The following is a 21,803-nucleotide window of genomic DNA, read 5'->3' as shown; positions in this document are numbered from 1 at the left end:
GCTAGGGATCACGGGCGTATCAGCCCCCTAAAAAAGGCACAGTCTTGGCCGGGCATGGTGACTCACGCCTGTAATCTCAGCACTTTGGGAGGCCGAGGCAGGTGGATCACCTGAGGGCAGGAGTTCAAGACCAGCCTGACCAACATGGTGAAACCCTGTCTCTACTAAAAATACAAAAATTAGTCGGGCATGGTGGCTAAGGCTTGTAATCACAGCTACTCAGGAGGCTGAAACAGGAGAATCACGTGAACCTGGGAGGTGGAGGTTGCAGTGAGCCAAGATGGTACCACTGCACTCCAGCCTGGGCAACAAGAGTGAAACTCTGTCTCACGAAAGAAGAGAAAAGAAAAGAAAAGAAAAAAGAAAAGAAAAGAAAAGAGAAGGAAAGGAAGGAAAGGAAGGAAGGGAAAGAAAAAGAAAGAAAGGCACATTCTTACTAGGCCAAAGCAATGTTTCCACAGTCACCATCGTTTTCTGTGATACTACAGTTTTTTATCATCACCAATCCTCTCTCCCACCCCTCCCAGGGCCACTCTCACCTTCTGGAGGATACTCTTCCCTCTGAAAGTTCTGCCAAGTTCTAGCCCTGCTTAGATCAGGAACTTCCTAAATGGGGTGTGTGTCCACATTGCTGGAGTGTGGGGCTCATGAAGTTTAAAACTTGCAGCACGAGGCCAAACATGGTGGTACATCCCTGTAGTCTAGCCACTCAGGAGGCTGAGGTGGGAGGATCACCTGAACTCAGGAAGTCTTGGGACTTGGGTGACTTTTTCCCACACAGCTTGAAGTTCCTCTTGCTCATATCCCACCACAACAGCTAAGAGATTAAGTCAAGTAGGGGTACAGTGGAGGCAGGTGTCCCCCACAAGGGTCTCTTGCTGGAGAGACTCCAGAAAGCAAGGTGTTCCCACCAGGCTTCCCTGCTCTCCACTCCAGCCAATCGCCCATCAATCTCCCTTTCCCTTCATCAGTGCTCACGTAAGACTTTCCTTTCTTGAATTAAGTTTACCTGTAATTGCCTCAACCTTTTGCCGATATTATTTTTCCTCTTTGACTATCTCAAAACAGCTCATGACCAGGCATGGTGGCTCATGCCTGTAATCCCAGGACTCTGGGAGGCCGAGGTGGGAGGATCACTTGAGACCAGGAGTTCAAGACCAGCTTGGGCAACATAGTGAAACCCCCATCTCTACAAAAAATACAAAAGTTTAGCCAGGCATGATGGTACGTGTGAGGCATGATCACTTGAGCCCAGGAGGTCGAGGCTGCAGTGAGCCGTGATCATGCTGCTGCACTCCAGTCTGGGCGACAGAGTGAGAACTCTTCTCAAAAAAAAAAAAAAACACCTCATTCAGAGGTGACCTTGTAAGAAACAAAGGCTAAAGAATCATGATTCTGGCTGATGTATTTACAATGGAAAATATTTCTGGCTTGAGAATTGGTACTGGGCATACCTGAGCAGTAGGTAGGAGGCTAGCATTTTTAAAGGGATATTTCCCTCGTTGGGGAAACAAATTGCACACAGGAGGGCAAAGATTTTGTTTATTTAAAAATATATTTTAAATGACCAGGGACTATTTGCTTTTGTAGAGAGGGTTCCAAGGTGCCGTTGTGTATGTCAATTTTGACACTGTTTAACATACAAGTATTTGCATTAAAAAGCTCGAATCAGGCTGGGTGTGGTGACTCAAACCTGTAATCCCAACACTTTGAGAGGCCGAGGCAGTTGGATCACCTAAGGTCAGGAGTTCAAGACCAGCCTGGCCAACATGGTGAAACCCCGTGTCTACTAAAAATACAAAAATAGCCGGGTGTGGTGGCTTACGCCTGTAGTCCCAGCTAGTCAGGAGGCTGAGACGGGAGAATTGGTTGAGCTCAGGAGGTGGAGGCTGCAGTGAGCTGAGATTGCACCACTGCACTCCAGCCTGGGCAAGACAGAGCGAGACTTCATCTCAAAAAAAAAAAAAAACAAACAAACCTTCGAATCAGCCAGGCGTGATGGCTCATGTCTGTAATCCTAACACTTTGGGAGGCCGAGGCGGGAGGATCGCTTGAGGACAATAGTTTGAGACCAGAATGACCAACATAGCAAGACTCTGTCTCAAAAAAAGCAAAACAACAAAAACAAACAAAAAAAACAAAAAAAACCTTCAAATCCAAGAACAGCCTTCTTTAGGGGCCAAAAATTCCTCTAAAGCCCTTCTAGTGTTGACATAGTGCTCTGTGCTCTCCAGAGTGCTGTAATATGACCACAAGGAGGAGCAGCCTCCGCTCACCATGGGGAGCCACAGCTGCAGGTGGAGAGAAGGCAAGGGGCAGAAACAGCTGAGACAGACAGCAGAAAAATGCTTTGAAAGGCTGTGAAAGATTTGGAATCATTCTTGTAGAGTGGGATGAATTCTATGATCCCATTTTTGAAAACGCAAACAAAATGCCTGTGTGCAAGTTTGGAGGGATGGGTACCCACCAAACTATTCGTGGTTAGTTGGTGATGAGTGCTGATTAGTTTACACACTTTTGTTCTGCTTCTGTTTTATGTGATTGTGTATGAGGCATGATTTCTGTGTTTTTTGTTTTTTGTTTGAGACGGAGTCTCTGTCGCCCAGGCTGGAGTGCAGTGGCACGATCTCAGCTCACTGAAACCTCCGTCTCCAGGTTCAAGCGATTCTTCTGCCTCAGCCTCCTGAGTTGCTGGGATTACAGGCATGCACCACCATGCCTGGCTAATTTTTTTGTATTTTTAGTAGAGATGGGGGTTTCACCGTGTTGGCCAGGCTGGTCTCGAACTCCTGACCTCAGGTGTTCGAGGTGCTAGGACTACAAGCGTGAGCCACCATGCCCGGCCTGATGGGTGATTTCTGTTAAGTGTCCCAGGTACTCCCTGCCGATGTAGGTCAGCTCATTGAAGTTCCCCATGCCCCTGCAGGCTGAGCAGTTTTAGGGGCCCTCACCTGAGGCTGGAGGTAGGAAGGAGCTGGCAGGAATGAGGAGGGGGCAGTCTGTGGAGTCTTCTCACTTTCCAGAAGGTATTTCTTCAGCCAGACCACATGGCTTCCGCACAGTGCAGTGAGGGACCGGGCCAGGAGAGCAGTTGCATGCTGGGCCAGCCTGAGAAGGGGCAGTACAGCCCCAGTGACCCTCATCTCCACCCCCGCCCACACCCCAGTTCTGCTGACTCTCGGTTCCCCCAAACATCCAGCTCCCCAGCTGCCTCTGTGGTCAGGAGACACTGTCATCCAGAACAGGGTGGCCAAGGGCCCGACCCAGGCAGAGGCCGATCCAAAGCTCTGCTCTCATTTTAGTGCATCCCCCTGCCGGTGCTGTATGGAGTCTTCCTCTACATGGGCGTGGCCTCCCTGAATGGCATCCAGGTAAGGCTTTCACTCCCCAGGCTGCATGATCTGGAGTCAACATTCCATGTCTGGTTCCATGTCACCAAGACCCCCAATTCAGTTGTCCCAGTTGTCCCCAATTGTCCTAATTCAATGAAAGAACAATAGTAATAATGGTACTACCACTGACTGATACTACCAGGCAAAATAAATATGCTAGGCACTTCATAGGCCTCACATAATTGAATCTATGTAATTAAGTCCTCTGATCCCCATTTTACAGATGGGAACTGGAGGGTCAGAATTCAAAATCCAGAAGGAACTGACTCCAGTGAGCATTTCACTATACCTCCTTCTCTTCCCTAAGGCAGAAGAAAACATTTTTGTTTTGTTCTGTATTTACTGTGAAATCCCAGAATTCTTAAACAGTTTATGTTACAATTAACTTGCACTTTCCTTGAATATGGACAATGTCTATTTTGTGGCCAGCTCCAGGGCTGTTCCCCTCAACCGGGGCTCAGGACCCCTTCTCTAAGACCCCATTATGCATCCGCCTAGACACCTCCAGGCCCCGTCCCATGCACCCTTAAGGCCTGAGCAGGGGGCTTCCCCTCTCTGAGATCCCACCCAGGTACCCCTTCCGCTAGTCCCAGGGCCCAGCAGGCCCTTGGGACCCAGCTGCCTGACTGAGCCCACGCTGTCCACCTAGTTCTGGGAACGCTGCAAGCTCTTCCTGATGCCGGCCAAGCACCAGCCGGACCACGCCTTCCTGAGGCACGTGCCGCTGCGCCGGATCCACCTCTTCACCCTGGTGCAGATCCTCTGCCTGGCGGTGCTCTGGATCCTCAAATCCACGGTGGCTGCCATCATCTTCCCGGTCATGGTAAAGTGGGCGCGGGCTTCCCTCTCCTGCCGGGCAGGTTGGCCTGGGCAACCCAGAAGTGCAGCGCAACCTCCCCTCCCGCCACCTTCTACCGTCCCATCAGCTGTGACCTGGCTCCCTTGGGTCGCAGAGGCTGGCACAGAATGACCTGATTCGAGTTGTGGCCATCCAGGCCAGATGGTGTGGGGTGGGGCAGAGAGGAGGCGGAAAAAGGAATGTCAGAGCAGCTCAGCGAGAATGCAGGAGCCACCCAGCTCTGGGGAGGGATGGAGAAAGCAAATCAGTTCAACCTGGAGACCAAGTTCCCACTGCCAAAATTCCAACCAGTCTCAGAAGTCGATAAGTACTAAATATAGATCTTTCCACCCTTCAAGACAGCTAAATTGGAAAAGCTAAATAGTGAAGTAGTGGGGTGGGGGAAGAACGAGGGTCAGAGATCAAGAACAACAAAACCCAATGACAGTATATATAAAGCTTGAGCAAAGGAAAGGTTACAGTTCTTTCACTATTCTTGCAAATATTATATAAGTTTGAAATTACTCCAAAATAAGAAGTGAAAAGAACGTAAAGCCAACAACATATTGCCTCTGGCCACCTAGATAACTCACTGAGGGCAGTAACCCAGGCCCCCTTTGCCAGGAGCCTGGAGTGTGTCAGCAAATGCCTGGTGAAAGCCTGAGGGTTCCGGGGTAGGGGCCAAAGTAAGGACACTGAGGAGAACTTGAAGTGCACACTCCTGGGGGGGTCTAGTCCATGGTTCTTGACCCTGGCTGCCCATGACAATGAACCCAGATCAATCCAATCAGAATCTCTGGGGAAACCCAGACTTTGGTATTTTTATGAGGTCCACGGATGAGCATAGACGTGCAGCCAGGGTTGAGAACCCCCACTGCAGGGAAAGGGAGATAGATCCTCACCCCAAGTGCCCTCAGGGGCCTCAGAGCTGTTGAAGGGAAAGGCAATAGTAGTCATGATTAGCATTTACTGAGTGCTGTTCCACTGAGTCCACACCAGTCCCTGAAGCACTAGTAACCCAGCTTTACAGATGAGAACATGAGGCTCAGAGAGCATGAGCAGAGTGACCCTGGGCACATAGCCAGACAGGGCAGGACAAGGCAAGACCCACACCCTCCACCTATTGATTTTTTTTGTTTAATTTGCATACAGTAAAATTCAATGGGTGGGTCTATGAGTTTTGGCAAATGTACAGAGTAGAGACAGACATAAATTCTTGGGCCTTACCTGACCTGCTAAATCAGAAACTGGGGGAATCCAGTGATTTGTGTATTAACAAGCGCTCCAGGTCCTGGTGCATGCTCAAGTTTGAGAACCACTAATTTATGTATTTATTTTATTTGTTTGAGATGGAGTCTTGCTCTGTCACCCAGGCTGGAATGCAGTGGCACAATCTTGGCTCATTGCAACCTCCGCCTCCCGGATTCTAGCTATTCTTCTGCCTCAGTCTCCTAAGTAGCTGGGACTACAGGCACTCACCAACATGCCCGGCTAATTTTTGTATTTTTAGGAGGGACAGGGTTTCACCATGTTGGCCAGGCTGGTCTCAAACTCCTGACCTCAGGTGATCTGCCCACCTCGGCCTCCCAAAGTGCTGGGATTACAGGCGTGAGCCATCATGCCTGGCTGAGAACCACTAATTTAAAGAATAACTGTAGTTCTCCAGCCCATGGCCTTTCTGAGGCTCCCCACTTCGGCTGTCACAGGCTGTCCCTCTTGGTCACTGGTAGGAATGGTCACTCACCTGAGGGGCCAGACAAGAGGAACCATGGTGGAGGGAAGGTGAATAATGGCTTATGGGAGCTTCGAGATGGCTCCAAAGACACCACAAAAAGTTCCTGAACTCAGCAGACTGAGGGAGGAAAAAATCTATGCTTGAGTTTGGGCATTAAGACCACAGTTTTCTCTAAACTCACAAAACTGTAGTCTCTCTCCCGTTTCCCACCACAGATCCTGGGCCTCATCATCGTTCGAAGGCTTCTGGATTTCATCTTTTCTCAGCACGACCTGGCCTGGATTGACAACATCCTCCCAGAGAAGGAAAAAAAGGAGACAGACAAGAAGAGGAAGCGAAAGAAAGGGGCGCATGAGGACTGTGACGAGGAGGTGGGGAAGATGTGAGGCCGGGGCACAGAGGAGAAATTGAGAGTCCTTCTCTCCACTTTTGCCAGGGCTAGGGAGAGGGTGGCTTCTTGGGCGGCCTGTGGCAGTGCCTAGGCCCAGTCCAGGATGGGCTGGGGCATCTGCTTGTCTTGATCTGGGGTGCTGAGGGCTCTTCTGTTTATGTGAATATCCTCAGAGTGGGCCAGAGTGAATGAGACTCCGTGTCCAGGGAAAAGGTGATTGGCCATGCCCACTCTTTCCATCACTGTGGGCTTTATGGTTGTGATCACAGCAAGCGGGTTCCTGCGGGAAGGGCCGGGAGGCAGCTCCAGCATGGAAGGAGGTTATGAAGACTGACCTCCAGAGAGTGGAGCACACTTGAGGAGAGGTGTCTAATGGGGACTTAAAAGTAGACTGGACTCCAGACAGGCAGAAGGGGCTGGGAACAAGTTTTGCTTGTGCCTTTCCCTAGGGTACGGGGGACAAAGATGGGGAAAGAGGCAGGTATCCTGACCGAAAGGAGACACTACATTTCCCAGATGCCTGGGACAACATGGTTGCCCCATCTGCCCCTCTTCTCCCATCCTCCCTTCCCATTTCACCCCCAAAACACTCAGGGAGTCAACAGACAAGGGGCCAGTCCAGAAATAATAGTGAATCACTAAACATGAGGCAGAAAGATTCTTAATTCACATGTTCATTACATATGATGTCCCCGCAAAAGGAAGTGACCTACCCAAAATGGACATGTAGCTACATTTCTAAGAAGGAATTAAAATAAGTCCTGACTTTGCTGGTTTCTGATATGCTAAGCTGCCTGTGCCATCTCCTCGTGCTCTGCTTGCCTCCCAATCTCCCAGTTTGACCCAAACTCACGTCCCTGCATCCACCCTGTCCTGTTCTCGTGATTTTGCCTCGTGCAGATGAAACATGTTCAAGGCAAATCCCTTCTGACTGGCTGGTGATGATTAAACCATCTTCTGATCAGTCAGAACTCCCCTAGTCCTTAATCACTGTGCTTTTCCAGGAAGAGTCCCATAATATATGTGTTTGTAGATGATTTGTAAAGGTGGGTTCTGAAAACAAAGAAAGAGACTACGTGCCTTTTAAAGACACTTAGTTGTCATACTTTCAATAAATATTTGAGTGGCTACCACATGCCAAGAACTATTACAGGGTTGGGAAAAAGAATCTCTGAATTATGATATATCAATGGAAAAACAGGATTCAATTTACACAAATTCATTTTACTTGTCTTTATAGTAACAGTTATTGTGTGAGGTTCATTCCCAAGTGACTGGTTGCTGTGACAGATAAAACCGTTTTGATGACATTCCTGGAAGAGTTGCGCTCTGTTCAATGGTGTGTATAGGACAGCAGGCTAACTGTGCTCATTCCCCCTCAGTGGGCCCCAGGGTGTTTGCAGCACCCGTTTTGTCTAGAGGTGAAGAGAATGGTGGTTTGCACTGCACATGCATGCATTTTCCATCTTGGCAAGAAAGCCAAGTTGTTGGCCGGGCGTGGTGGCTCACACCTGTAATCCCAGCACTTTGGGAGGCCGAGGCGGGGGGATCACGAGGTCAGGAGTTCGAGACCAGCCTGGCCAACACAGTGAAACCCCATCTTTACTGAAAATACAAAAAATTAGCTGCGCATGGTGGTGCACGCCTGTAATCCCAGCTACTCGGGAGGCTGAGGCAGGAGAATCACTTGAACCCAGGAGGCAGAGGTTGCAGTGAGCTGAGATCACGCTACTGCACTCCAGCCTGGGCAATAAAGCAAGACTCTGTCTCAAAAAAAAAAAAAAAAAAAGAGAAAGAAAGCCAAGTTGTTGTGTTGGTGTTTATCCTCTTTTCCCACTGTTTTTCTTCAGCCCCAGTTCCCTCCTCCCTCAGTTATAAAGATTCCCATGGAAAGTGTCCAATCAGATCCCCAAAACGGTATCCACTGCATTGCCAGTAAGTAAAACACATGGTGTCTCTCCCTTCCTACTTACTACTAATCCTCCATGTCTTTCCTCTAGGAACTTTCATCTGTAACTCAGGGGGATCTAATCATTTTGGATGCTACAGCAGCAGTCTTCAACTTTTTTGGCATAAGGGAAAAGTTTTGTGGAAGATAATTTTTCCACAGACCAGTAGGGGAGTGGGGAATGGTTTTGGGATGAGACTGTTCCACCTCAGATTCTCTTAAGGAGTACACAACCTAGATCCCGCGTATGGACAGTTCACAATAGGGTTCTCACCCTTATGAGAATCTATTGCTGCCACTGATCCCACCGGAGGTAGAGCACAGGGGTTAATGCTTGCTTGCCCACACTCGCCTCCTGCTGTGTGGCCTGGTTCTGCTACTGTTCCATGGCCTGGGGGTTTAGGACCCTGCACTAGAAGACCTTTGTCCTAGGCAGAGATCAAAGAGAACTGGGCCACCAGGACTGGTACTCCAACCAGATGGGAAACCCCAGAGCAAAGCCTGCAGACTTGAATGACTAATCCTCACTTTAGTTAAGGCAAAATCCCTCATTCCCTCCTTTCCCTACGTGTCCCCAGATCCCTGTGGCATCTCCTGGCCCTCTTTTGTGTTGTTTCAAACCACATCAGTCCAAACATGGCCCACCAGGCCTCCCATGTTTTCCAGTGGCTGTTGAAATGGTTGAGGGCTCAGAACCAAGCTTTCCCCTTAAGAGAAATAGGTAGCATAGCACTTGGGTTATAAGTCAGGCATAATTGGAGATCCCCGTGATGGTTGTGCTGTGCCTCTGTGTGAATCCTCAGCACCTTCTCAGCAGACAGCTGAGAGGGAGGCTGCCTGGGCGGGATTGGGCATTGCTTACGGAAATCCTGGGAGATTCTATTGCTGCCTTTAACGCCTCCCAGCCTCAGCTCCCCATAGGTGGCCAGTCCTGTCATCCAGGCAACATAGCCTGTCCTGAGTCTTCTGAAAGATCCCTACCTTAGTCCCAAGCCCAGTGCTTCTGATACAGGGCTTGCCACCCTCAAAGACAGATTAGGGGTGGGTGGCCAGGGCGTCCTTCCCATCAGCAGTATCCCTCATAAGCACCTCAAGATCTTGAGTTTCTCAGGCTCCTCCCTGACTCCCATCTCTCTCCTCCCTGGCCCTCCCATGCCTCACACCCCCTAGCCCTGGCTGAGAGCCTTCTGGGTGAAGGAGTAACTAAGCCCGAAGCCACACATCTCTGAGGCCCTGTATTCCTCTTGCATAGTGTTGGCTATAGGATTAGAGAAGGAAAAGAGAGGAAATGGTGGGGGAAGCCCGGAGAAATATGGTGCTCAAAACTGCTCCACATCTGACATTTTCATTTTCCTACCAGGAAAAAGATCTTCCAGTTGGAGTTACTCACTCTGATTCTTCCTTCAGTGACACAGAACTTGATCGAAGGTAAACACTGTTAGGTAGACTCCTTGCGTATTAGGTAAGAGACTGGGAAATGGTCGGGAAGGTGGAGGGTCTAGGATTTCCCAGGCTAGCTGTCCTCTCAGTAGAAGGCCCTTGCTGGTCCCCAGCTGGGAGTCAAAGGCTGACAAACCTGACTCATCATTCAGGGCCAAGAAACAAATATGTCTTCTCACTGACATAACAATATGGTTACAACACACAAAGGTATTCAACTTTAGTAAAGGAAATTCTTACAAAAGACTAGGTAGAACAAAAATTCAAAGTAAATGTTGTGGCCGGGCACAGTGGCTCATGCCTGTAATCCCAGCACTTTGGGAGGCCGTGGTGGGCGGATCATGAGGTCAGGAGATCAAGACCATCCTGGCTAACACGGTGAAACTCCATCTCTACTAAAAAAAATACAAAAAAATTAGCTGGGCGTGGTGGTGGGTGCCTGTAGTCCCAGCTACTGGGGAGGCTGAGGCAGGAGAATGGCGTGAACCCGGGAGGCGGAGCTTGCAGTGAGCCAAGATCCCACCACTGCACTCCAGCCTGGGCGACAGAGCAAGACTCCGTCTCAAAAAAAAAAAAAAAGTAAATATTGATAAAAGAAAACAGAAGCCAGGCGCGGTGGCTCACGCCTGTAGTCCCTGCACTTTGGGAGGCTAAGGTCGGCAGATCACAAGGTCAGGAGATTGAGACCATCCTGGCTAACACGGTGAAACTCCGTCTCTACTAAAAATACGAAAACTTAGCCGGGCGTGGTGGCGGGCGCCTGTGGTCCCAGCTACTTGGGAGGCTGAGGCAGGATAATGGTGCGAACCTGAGGGGTGGAGCTTGCAGTGAGCCGAGATTGCGCCACTGCACTCCAGCCTGGGTGACAGAGAGAGACTCCATCTCAAAAAAAAAAAAAGGCAGGAAAACTAGGCATGGCTTAGGTGTAATATCACTGAAAGCCAGGATAAATGAACGCTAAGGATCAAAACCCCAGGGTACTCTGTAGAAGGAATTAACAGCAGGGCTAATTAGCAAAGGTCAGAAAGGGTATGGAGGAAAGCCAACATCAGAGATCAACATCAAAGCTAACATTAGAGATCCACTCGAGATGGGAACTGTTAAGAATAAGTTCCAGGCCAGTTGCCAGGAGCCCCCATGCCAACAATGTGATTCTGTTCTTCATGAGAAGCCACCCGTGAAAAAGGTGAGACTCCCTGATGATGACACAGTGGGCTCAAACACAGAAAAGAGGAATTCAGAGGCAAGAAAGGCTTTACTTCATTATTACTTGGGAAGATGCCAGGGGCAGTCCCACTCCTACCTTGTGCCCTAGAATGGACAGGGATCAAACAGTAATTACAGCACAGGCTATCCCAGGTCTAGAAGATCAGTCTCCAGGCACAGAGGGCACTCATCCAAGAGATTTTTGGGGAAACAGGGGACAGGGGATCTTCTGAATTATAAGGCAAAGCTGCTACCCCAATGCCAGGGTGAAACAACAGACTTTTCCCCAGTTCAACCCTCCCTAAGCAGCAGTCCCAAGGATGATCTAGCCCAAAGTGTCACCTGTCCCATTTACATCTCCGCCTTCCTTCTCATCCCACATCCCCAGGCAGGCTCCTATATCTGTGATGCCACTGATCATTATACAGTAGTACACACCAGTATTAGGAGAAAGCAGTCTATCTTCTTTTCATTTATAAAATAATCTGCACGAAATTGACTAACTGCTCCCAATTTCAGGCAGTAGAGAGAAAATTTGGACCAGGTTAAGGGTTTCCAAAACCCTGTTAAATTACACAAAGCCCTAAGACAAGGTCAGAAATGAGGAAAATTTGGTAACTGGAGATGGCATCTCCCAACCTCATTGGTGTTTTACTGAATTTATGAAAACAGATGGAGGCAAAGACCACTAAATAGCAAGATTCTATTTCACTGAAAGGCTCTGCAACGTGGTCTGGTGTAACAAAGACTAAGCATCAATGATCTACCAGGTGCGATGCTTAATCCCTGGGTATATAGAAAGAATGGCATGCAAGCAAAGAGCACCCTGTGCAAGAATAATGGAGCACACAGGGAGGGACTAGCCTCGTTTTGAGAATCTAGGAAAGAGAAACTGGAATCTGCCAGACATAGAGCGGGGCAGAATAAAGAAAAGGAAAGGCATTGCAGGCAGTGGACACAGGCGCGAAGTACCATTTGAAAACACACACACACACACACACCCAAAGAGCAAAGAACACTGCAATGGATAGGGCAAACTAAGCAGGCAGGACTACAAACACAGAAGGCTGTGTTTGTGTTTGTGAGAAGACAGACACTCCTGTCTTCTCACACTAAAGAGCTTAGATTTTTTGAACAATGAGGAATCACCAAATTTGTGATTTCAAAAGTTCACCTTGGCAGCAATGTGAAAAATAGGTTTACAGGGCGAGACCAGGTGCATAACTGTGGCTGAAGGCCAAGCCAATAGGAAACTGCTCATTCTGGCATGTGCTGAGAGTTCAGAAGCGAAGACAGAAGTATTTGCATTAGAGCCCCACTCTAGGGGATGGGTTCAAAACACCAGGAGCTACATAATCCTTCTTTCCTACTTCTTGTTCAGCATCACCTTGCACTTCAAAATCTCCTGTCCAGCTTCACCTGCTTTCAACTACTCACGGAACCCAGTGTTCATGGTGCCACAGGTGAAGATAGAGATGGAGTCAGACTATGACTTCACAGACATGGACAAATACCGAAGAGAAACTGACAGCGAGACCACCCTCTAGGATGAAGCAGCTTCTCCCAGATGGGAGATGGAGAGCCTGGCTTAGTCTTCATTGGGAGGGTCTTAACTTCTCTGTGCCTGTTTCCTTCTTTATCAAACAGAGGGAGTCCTTCTGCCTAACAGAAAACTGGAGATCTGTTGATGAAAAGTACTGCTTAGATGCAAAGCTCTCCCCTTCCTTTCGTAGTAATTAAAATACCTAAAGCTAAATATTATATTTTATTTTCAAATGCAGTCCGGCATAGGAATTCTAACATTTCTTTGGAAATAAAAAAAATGCTTGCTTCCCCAAACCATAGCTAAGATAAAAGGGCAATAGTCAATTCATATTTAAAACAAATACCAATTTAAAATTGTTTAAAGGTTAGATTTAAATACAGATGTTCTCAAATGAACTCATAATATACTCTTATGTCACTAGACCATCTTTGGAATATTTGGCAATTCTGCATATTAAGAAATGCTGAAAAGGTCATATCTTTTCTCCCTGTCACATCCAGTTTCCTAAGGGTTATATGAAAAGTTTGAACCAGCTGGGCACAGTGGCACACACCTATAATCCTAGTACTGTGGGAGGCCGAGGCAGGCGAATCGCCTGAGCTCAGGAGTTCGAGACCAGCCTAGGCAACATGGTGAAACCCCATCTCTACTAAAATACAAAAAATTAGCTGGGCGTGGTGGCATGTGCTTGTAGTCCCAGCTATTAGGGAGGCTGAGGCAAGAGAATCGCTTGAACCTGGGAGGCAGAAGTTGCAGTGAGCCGAGATGGTGCCACTGCACTCCAGCCTGGGCAACAGAGAGAGACTCCGTCTCTAAACAAACAAAAAGTTTGAACCATCTGCAGTATGGGACTTGCTCCAGAAGTGTGACTGGGGCTTTCCCAGATTGAAAAGCCAGTTCCAAAACTCTGTTAATGAAAGAACCAATCCATCTGAGTGGATAAATGTTTCTAAAATAAAATAGTTCTTGTTAAAGTGAAATTTGAAACCACACGTTAAATCAACAAAATGATCATTTAAATTAGTATCACTGGTTTTTCATACCTGGAATCACATTTCATTGTACATTTGGGTGGGTCTTTCCTGCAAATTTTCAACATTTACTCCCAAAGTCAAACTCCCATTTATGTGAATACAGGTTAGACAGAGGTAATATTACATTTTACATTATAACTTCGCAATATTAATCAACCTAGTACTTTAAAGGAATGATTGAAAACTATTTGGGAAGATAAAAACCAGTTTCAATGAAGCAAACCTATTCCTCATGAAACTTAAGATCAGTCATTTTACCTTCAGTCCACATTTAATGAACACCAACCATGTTTATTTAATGCCTACTATGACCCTGACAGCCACAGTGCATCTGACACTTACTTTCTCCAAAACAACTATGATTCGAACCTTGAGTAAATCACTTTGGTTACTATATTTGCTCAAGATGACAAATGCAGGTGCTTTCTTTTTTAAAGAAAAATGACACTAGATCATTAACAGATCAGGACAGGTAACTGGCCTCTGTAATCCCGAGTCTAGTGGAGTGCCCGGTCCACAGAAAGCTCTCAATAAGTGTTTGATTACATTTAATCTCAGAGCTCCCTTCCAAGGGATACTGCCAAGAGGTAAAGCTCTAAACCTCTACTCCTACTGAGAGCAGAATTTCTTAGCTAATCCAGAACCATCTCCTTTGCTTAAGTATAAATTCTTGCCAGCACAGTGGCTCACACCTGTAATCCTGCTGCTTGGGAGGCTGAGGTTGGGGGATCAGTAGAGGTCAGGAGGTCAAGACCAGCCTGGGCAACATAGTGAGACCCATCTCTAAACAAATGTTTAAAAATTAGCCAGGCATGCTGGCACACGCCTGTAGTGCCAGCCATTTTGGAGGCTGAGGCAGGACGATCCTTTAAGCCCAGGAGTTCAAGGCTGCAGTAAATTATGATCATGCCACCACACTCCAGCCAAGGAGACAGCTGGAACCCATGTCTTATAAATAATAATTAATGTTTCTAAAAAGTATTTTATTATCATCCGCTCCAATCCTGGGGAAGCTAACAATCCACCCTTAACATTTCAGTTTTAAAACCTGGCTGATTTGGAATAGAACTTTGTCCAAATTAAATTGTAGAAATGCTATGGATTCAAGAGTAAACCTGCTTGATTAATCAGACAAGCTGGAAAATTACTGTTAATTTCTTTGTTGTAAATTGATCACTGTAATTTTACCCTACATGTCATTTATATTTTGTATATACATGAACATTTTAATCTCCATAGCTTTTAACAGGTTGACATAATACTTCTCCATGCAGTCAGTCATTTGTTCCACTTGTAACTGTAATTCAATAAAATTTAATGCTGTCTGGTCATCTAGCTCCATGTTTAATAATCTAGGTAAGTAAGCAGGCATGGCTTATAGACATGAGCTATACCTCACTTACAAAAACATCTCCAACAAACTATCGAAACTTCTTTCAACTCCAGAGAACTATGAAAAGAATAACGCCAGCTGGCAGAACAACAAGGATGGAGGTAGGTCAACTCAACTGTTCTTTCTCTTTCTGCCTCAAGCTGCCTAGAGCAGGAGCTACTTCTGCTAGCCTGAAAGCCAAAAGCCAAAATAGATAAGAAACCTACCTCAAGTATTTAACAGATTAAGCTCCTAGCTCGGCACAATCTGTTGGGATATAAGACTGTAGGACAGGCCTGGTGCGGTGGCTCACACCTGTAATCCTAGCATTTTGGGAGGCCGAGGCAGGTGGATCACTTGAGGTCAGGAGTTTGAGATCAGCCTGGTCAACGTGATGAAACCCCGTCTCTACTAAAAACACAAAAATTAGCAGGGCACGGTGGCATGCACCTGTAATCCCAGCTACTCAGGAGGGTGAGGCAAAAGAATTGTTTGAACCCAAGAGGCAGAGGTTGCAGTGACCCGAGATCATGCCACTACACTCCAGCCTGGACAACAGAGCGAGACTCAGTCTCAAAAAAAAAAAAAAGGCTGGAGGACGAGGCTGGTTTCACCAAAGCTCTTTAAACCTCTGTTTGGGCGTGGGTGGCCCAGGCCTGTAATCCCAGCCCTCTGGGAGGCTGAGGCAAGAGGATTGCTTGCTTGAGGCCAGGAGTTCAATATCAGCCCAGGCAACATAGCAAGACCCCATCTCTACAAAAAAAAAAAAAAAAAAAAAAAAAAAAAAATTATCTATTTAAGGCTATAGGAGTAAGTGTTACTGAATATAGGAATATCTACATTGATTAAATGAGAAAAAAACTCTGGTTCAGTCGCAACTAAGAGTCATAGGAAGACAGAATTTCAGAAATTCATACCACACCAGACACGTGTTTTATTAAAAAATAAAAAAAAAAACCTTTAATCAGAAAATCTAATTAAATTCAATATTAACTCAAACTCTTAAAAAATTTATGGAAAAGTCAACAGGGTACATACATCACAGAAAAACAGGCAGTTGCTGACAGTTCTTTGGTGGAAAAGTAAGTTGCCTACTTACCCAAGCTGCCCAAATGATTATCAAGCTAAGTTTGTTTTTCAAAAATAGGTTTTAAGATACACCAAAGAAACTAAACAATACAAAAATTTAACAATGAAGTTAAAGTATATAACAAAAGCCAAATATGACAACACACATGAATAATGTATAAAAGAAGCCTTTCAATCCTAGAAAACTAAAATGGGGAGAACTTACTGAAGGGTAACATACATAAAATGAGTACTAATAGCAAGGAATAATCCTAAACATTTTCCCAATGACTAAACCTCAAAAAGACAGCTTAGGAAAACGATTAACATGTAGTTTTTCTTTTTTCCTAGCCAATTCAGTTCTACTTAGATAAATCTGGTTACCAATCAATACACATATAAATTAGAGTAATTTTTTTTCTGCTCAATTACTACCATTTTTTCTTTTTCACCTTTTTCCTAATTTTCTCTAGCAATACTTTTCCTTTGGTTTGATCAGTTGAACTCAAAAGGTTTGGTACCTAAAATGAGTATTCAACTGTTATTAGAATAGCACTTGGGAAATGCAATCCTAGAAAAGGCAAATGTGTAACCGAGTTTGACAAAGTGAAGCGTCCATTCTCCATATAGTAATGTCTCCCACATTAATCACTAGGTTAATGGCTGCTCCTGGCTAGATCATAGGACCCTGCATGATACTGGAATGCTCCCTGGTGAGGTACTGCACAGGTACGTGCAGAAACACCCACCCATTTAAGCTTTCAATAAATACAAGGCATCATTTTAAACCATTTCAGTAGAATAAATTAAAAATATTGCATTTCTATTGGCCTGCTTTTCTTCTTGAGCTGGCCTGGAGTGCTGTTTGTGACATAGAAGACACAATAGTTAATTAGTGGCTACTCCAAGCTCTTTAGACTTCAGCACTTCTCGCTCTTCAAGCCTCAGCACCTTTTTTGCAGCAATGATGGTATTCTTCATTAGCATTGCCACTGTCATGGGGCCAACACCTCCAGGAACTGGAGTGATATACCCGGCTTTTTGTCTGACTCCTACATAGAAACAAGACAGGCAGGCTGCTTTAGTTATGGCAAAGGACATGTGTGTACTTTAATATATTAGGAAACAAGCATGCAAGGAAGGAAAAAGTAACATACATAAGCATAAAACTCAAAAATCACATCTACATCATTCAAGGTTTTGTGAATACACTAGTAAAATAACATGCACATACAGAATTGTTAAAGGAATATTTATACATCTAAGTAACCTATAAAGAAATCTATTAAACATCTAGTAGGTTAACTGCGTGGGAGTTGTAAGTATAATAATAATAAGCATTACCTCAATAGCTGCCTACAGCATTTTATTAATTTAAGTATAATTTGTCCAAAGCAGAAAGCACAGTAATTTTTTAAAAGTGAGAAGTAAAAAAAAAAAAAAAAAAATTACCCTAATGTTAAAGTGAAAATCCTTACATACCTAGGCATGGGTTTGACTGCTTTAATAAAAACAGAAAGCTAGGAATAGGATTATCAGCATAGGCCGGGTACAGTGGTTCATGCCTGTAATCCCAGCACTTTGGGGGACTGAGGCAGAGTGTGAGGTGGGGGAGATTGTTTGAGGCCAGGATTTTGAAACCAGCCTAGGCAACATGGTGAAACCCCATCTCTACAAAAAATACAAAAATTAGCCAAGCAAGGTGACATGTGCCTATAGTACCAGCTACTCAGGAGGCTGAGGCAGGAGAACTGCTTAAGCCCAGGAGGCAGAGGCTGCAGTGAGCTGAGATCATGCCACTGTACTCCAGCCTGGGCAAAAGAGAGGGACCCTGTCTCAAAAAAAAAAAAAAAAAAAAAGAAAAAAAAAAAAAAAGGATTATCAGCATATATTCAGATAAACATTCTATCTTAAGAACTGAAAGGAGAGGCCAGCTGCAGCGGCTCACACCTGTAATCCTAGCACTTTGAGAGGCTGAGGCAGGCAGATCACGTAAGGCCAGGAGTTCAAGACCAACCTGGTCAACAGAGCCAAACTCATCTCTACTGAAAATACAAAAAATTAGCCGGCGTGGTGGCACATGCCTGTAATCCTAGCTGCTCGGGTGGCTAAGGCAGGAGAATCACTTGAACCTGGGAGGTAGAGGTTGCAGTGAGCAGAAATCACGCCACTGTACTACAGCCTGGGCAACAGAGTGAGACTGCCTCTTAAAAAAATAACTGAAAAGAGACATCTACTAGTATATTCTAGTATTTCAGGGGTATGGTTTTTTCCTGGACCATTTTAACTTTCTAGGCCTGTGATCTCTCAGTGTGAAAATGAGAACTCTCAACACTTTTTGGGAGACTCCATGGTTTAGAAAAATCACTTCATCAAATTTTCAAACTTGTTAAAAGTCAAGAAATTGCTTGAATTATGAAGTAAGTTCTAAGGAAAAAAACAATTCCCTGAAAAGTTTATAACTGCTCTCCATCACTATGATGAAACAACTAAAATAATTTTAGAATGGCTGTAATTTTAAAAAGGTTTCTCTAATTCTTATGAAAAGCACACTAAGGCCAGGTGCAGTGGCTCACACCTGTAATCCCAGCACTTTGGAAGGCCAAGGTGGGAGGATCACTTGAGGAGTGATCAGACCAGCGTGGCCAACATGGCGAAACCCCGTCTCTACCAAAAATACAAAAAATTAGGTGGGCGTGGTGGCACATGCTTGTAATCCTGGCTACTGGGGAGGCTTGAAAGCACAAGAATTGCTTGAAGCTGTGAGGTGGAGGTTGCAGTGAGCCGAGATGGTGCCACTGCACTCCAGCCTGGGTGACAGAATGAGACTGTTTTTAAAAAAAGAAGAAAGAAAAAGAGAGAAAGAAGAAAAAAGAAAGAAAGGAAAGAAAGGAAAGGAAGGAAGGAAGAGACAGAGGGAGAGAAAGAAAGACAGAAAGAGAAAAAAAGGAAAAGGAAAGAAAGAAGGGAGGGAGGGAGGAGGAAAGAGAAAGAGAAAGAAGAGAGAGATGGATGGAGGGAAGGAGGGAGGGAGGGAAACGTATACGGACTGGGTGCAGTGACTCACACCTATAATCCCAACACTTTGGGAGTCCCAGCTACTCAGGAGGCTGAGGCAGAAGAATCGCCTAAACCTAGGAGGCAGAGGTTGCAGTGAGCCAAGATCGCGCCACTGCACTCCAGCCTGGGCAACAGAGTGAGACTCCCGTCTCAAAAAAAAAAAAACTAAATAATCTAAATGTCCATGAAAGGTAGTACTTACTGATTTCATTTTTAAAAACAAAATTTTACCATTTACCTTCAAAATCCACATCTCCAACCAACTTGGGTTTGGCAGTTACAGGATCATGAACTCTATTTATTCCCACATCAATGACTGCTGCTCCTTCCTTGATCATATCTGCTGTGATCAGATTTGGAATACCTGGAAATGGAGAAAGGAAAAAAAGCTTAGTACTGAAAACAGTCTACCTGTCAGACTGTTGTCTAATTTCAATTTCAAGAGATCTAGAAGAACTAATTAACATGTTTTATTAAAACCTGTTAAAAATATTAACTAAGGAACCATTTACTTTTATTATTTATTTATTTTGGTTCCTGACAGGAAACAAAAGGAACCGTTTGAACTTTATACAGTAAATATTAATATAAATATTTTGAAAGTTTAGGAATAACATTCACCCATCCAGACTATAATGTAATGCCAGAAACCAGTATTCCAATCACAACTCTATCCTCATCTTGGTAGGCAGCTCAAAGAATCATCATGAGGGGAAGGATGAATAGTAGCTAGGCAGGCGAATTCTAAGATGAGGGGTACAACCTCCTCTTCTGAGGTGAAGCCCTTCCCTCCATTCACCTTGTGTTCTTACCTGCAGCAGATATTACAATATCTGCAAGAATTGTATGTTTCTTCAACTGCTCTTTGGGAGTATATCGATGAGATATTGTAACAGTGGCATCACCTAGAAAGAAAACAATAGATGTCTTGATTTCTGACACAAAGCTGGGACTGGATTAGGTCTCAACTAGTCAAGTCACTGTAGAAACTCAACAATGGCGCGGTGGCTCACGCCTGTAATCCCAGCACTTTGGGAGGTCAAGGTGGGCAGATCATGAGGTCAGGAGTTCAAGGCCAACCTGGCCAACATAGTAAAACCCCATCTCTACTAAAAATACAAAAATTAGCTGGGTGTGGTGGTGCATGGCTGTAATCACAGCTTTCTTGGGAGGCTGAAGCACGAGAATCGCTTGAACCTGGGAGGTGGAGGTTGCAGTGAGCCAAGATTGTGCCACTGCACTCCAGCCTGGGCAACAGAGCAAGACTCCCTCTCCAAAAACAAACAAAAAAAAACTGACTTAATGGCTTGTGCCATATTTTCTGGGCAGCTAATTGTCATTTACTTTTTTAAAATTAATACCTAATTTCATATAGCTTTAAACCATTGGTCCTAGCTCGACTGTTTCGAGTCATATAATTAAATTTATTCATCGTATTTTTAAAGCCTTTTAAGAATTTTACCTTTTCTAAGCAAAATATCACTAGAATTACTCAAGGTTGTTTTAAGTATGTTGAAGATTGTTGAAAGTATAGTCTTGCCATTATTTCTGATATAATCATGTAAGGTCATTATTACAATAATTATGTGATAACAGATTGACGAGGCTTTACCTTAGAACCAATTAACAGAACTTGACAGGACACATTACAGTCATATCAATTCAATCCTTTGCAACGGCTTAAGATTTTTTCCACTAAATGACACAGTATCTTTGAATAAGAACTGCTCCTTAGCTCCAGTTATCAAAGCTATAGCTGAAATTTTCTAATTGCCTATAATCATGCTTATACTCAAAACTTAAGTTTATTTCTGAAGCTAGTTACATGATAAATGAATAATAAAGAAACTCAGGTGACACTGGGTGCAGCTTCTCTACAAAGGTTACTCCCTGAATTATCTGTTAACAAAATTTCAACAAATACAAAGTATAACACAGTTAATACTTCCAAACATGCACAGGATGGCTTCTGAGAGTTCTTACATGGGGAAAAAAGGACAGTGTTCCCTGAAAGCAATTTCCTTACCTCCGGGACGTTCATGCGCCCCATCTGTGTGCAGTAACATTGCAATGGGCATTCCAACATTTTTTGACCTTCCAGCCACAACCACATTCTTCCCTAAGGTTGGAATACCTATAAAAATATATGTATTTACATTAAAAGTAGTGCCAGTCCAAAGCAAAACAAAGTCAGATGGCCTAGAACATGAAGCCAATTTTGATAGTGAAGTCACTGAGCTTAGTGCCTCATCAGTCAACTGGAGCTGTAACTTGCTACACATAAGGGCTAAAAGAAAACAGGAGAAAGCATACTATAGGCTACAAAATGTTACAGGAATGTGCACTGTCACCACTATTAAATCTTAAATTTCCTTCACTGAGGGCTGGGGTGGTGGCTCACACCTGTAATCCCAGCAGGAGGTTGGATTGTTTGAGGCCAGGGAGGCTAAGGTAGGAGAATTGCCTGAGGCCAGGAGTTTGAGACCAGCCTGGCAGCATGGTGAAACCTTTGACTCTTAAAGATTAAAAAGAAAAAAAGAACGTTTCCCTCACCGAGGCTTCCAGATTAAAAGCAAAAACTGTCATAGGCAACTGTTAAGGGCAGGCACGATGGATCATGCCTCTAATCCTAGTACTTTGGGAAGTGAGGGGGTGGATCACTTGAGGTTAGTTCGAGACCAGCTTGGCCAATGTGGTGAAACCTGTCTCTACTAGAAATAAAAAAATTAGCTGGGCATGGTGGCGTGTGCCTGTAGTCCCAGCTACTCAGGAG

The 21,803-nt window shown here is 45.0% G+C and overlaps 2 protein-coding genes across 2 annotated transcripts in view; one reads left to right on the top strand and one right to left on the bottom strand.

Annotated features, from left to right (window-relative positions):
* Window positions 1–19,482, top strand: part of SLC4A5 (solute carrier family 4 (sodium bicarbonate cotransporter), member 5) — a 118,843-nt gene extending 99,361 nt beyond the window's left edge. Inside the window, exons 22-29 of the mRNA XM_011980707.1 lie at window positions 3,303–3,371; window positions 3,616–3,663; window positions 4,042–4,215; window positions 6,181–6,336; window positions 8,207–8,291; window positions 9,665–9,732; window positions 16,626–16,699; window positions 19,314–19,482. Coding sequence (XP_011836097.1) covers window positions 3,303–3,371; window positions 3,616–3,663; window positions 4,042–4,215; window positions 6,181–6,336; window positions 8,207–8,291; window positions 9,665–9,699 — 567 coding nt within the window. The 3' untranslated portion in view covers window positions 9,700–9,732; window positions 16,626–16,699; window positions 19,314–19,482. The remainder of the gene's footprint in view (window positions 1–3,302; window positions 3,372–3,615; window positions 3,664–4,041; window positions 4,216–6,180; window positions 6,337–8,206; window positions 8,292–9,664; window positions 9,733–16,625; window positions 16,700–19,313) is intronic.
* The window catches only part of MTHFD2 (methylenetetrahydrofolate dehydrogenase (NADP+ dependent) 2, methenyltetrahydrofolate cyclohydrolase), a 39,703-nt gene continuing 33,703 nt past the window's right edge, over window positions 15,804–21,803 (bottom strand). The window contains exons 7-9 of the mRNA XM_011980761.1: window positions 19,843–19,935; window positions 19,269–19,394; window positions 15,804–17,022 (exon numbers count right to left, since the gene is read on the bottom strand). Coding sequence (XP_011836151.1) covers window positions 16,859–17,022; window positions 19,269–19,394; window positions 19,843–19,935 — 383 coding nt within the window. The 3' untranslated portion in view covers window positions 15,804–16,858. The remainder of the gene's footprint in view (window positions 17,023–19,268; window positions 19,395–19,842; window positions 19,936–21,803) is intronic.

The sequence above is a fragment of the Mandrillus leucophaeus genome, unplaced genomic scaffold, assembly GCF_000951045.1.
Source record: "Mandrillus leucophaeus isolate KB7577 unplaced genomic scaffold, Mleu.le_1.0 Scaffold216, whole genome shotgun sequence".
Classification (NCBI taxonomy): Eukaryota; Metazoa; Chordata; class Mammalia; order Primates; family Cercopithecidae; genus Mandrillus; species Mandrillus leucophaeus.
The sequence above is the reverse complement of the archived record's forward strand: the minus strand, read 5'-3'. Positions and strand labels throughout refer to the sequence as shown.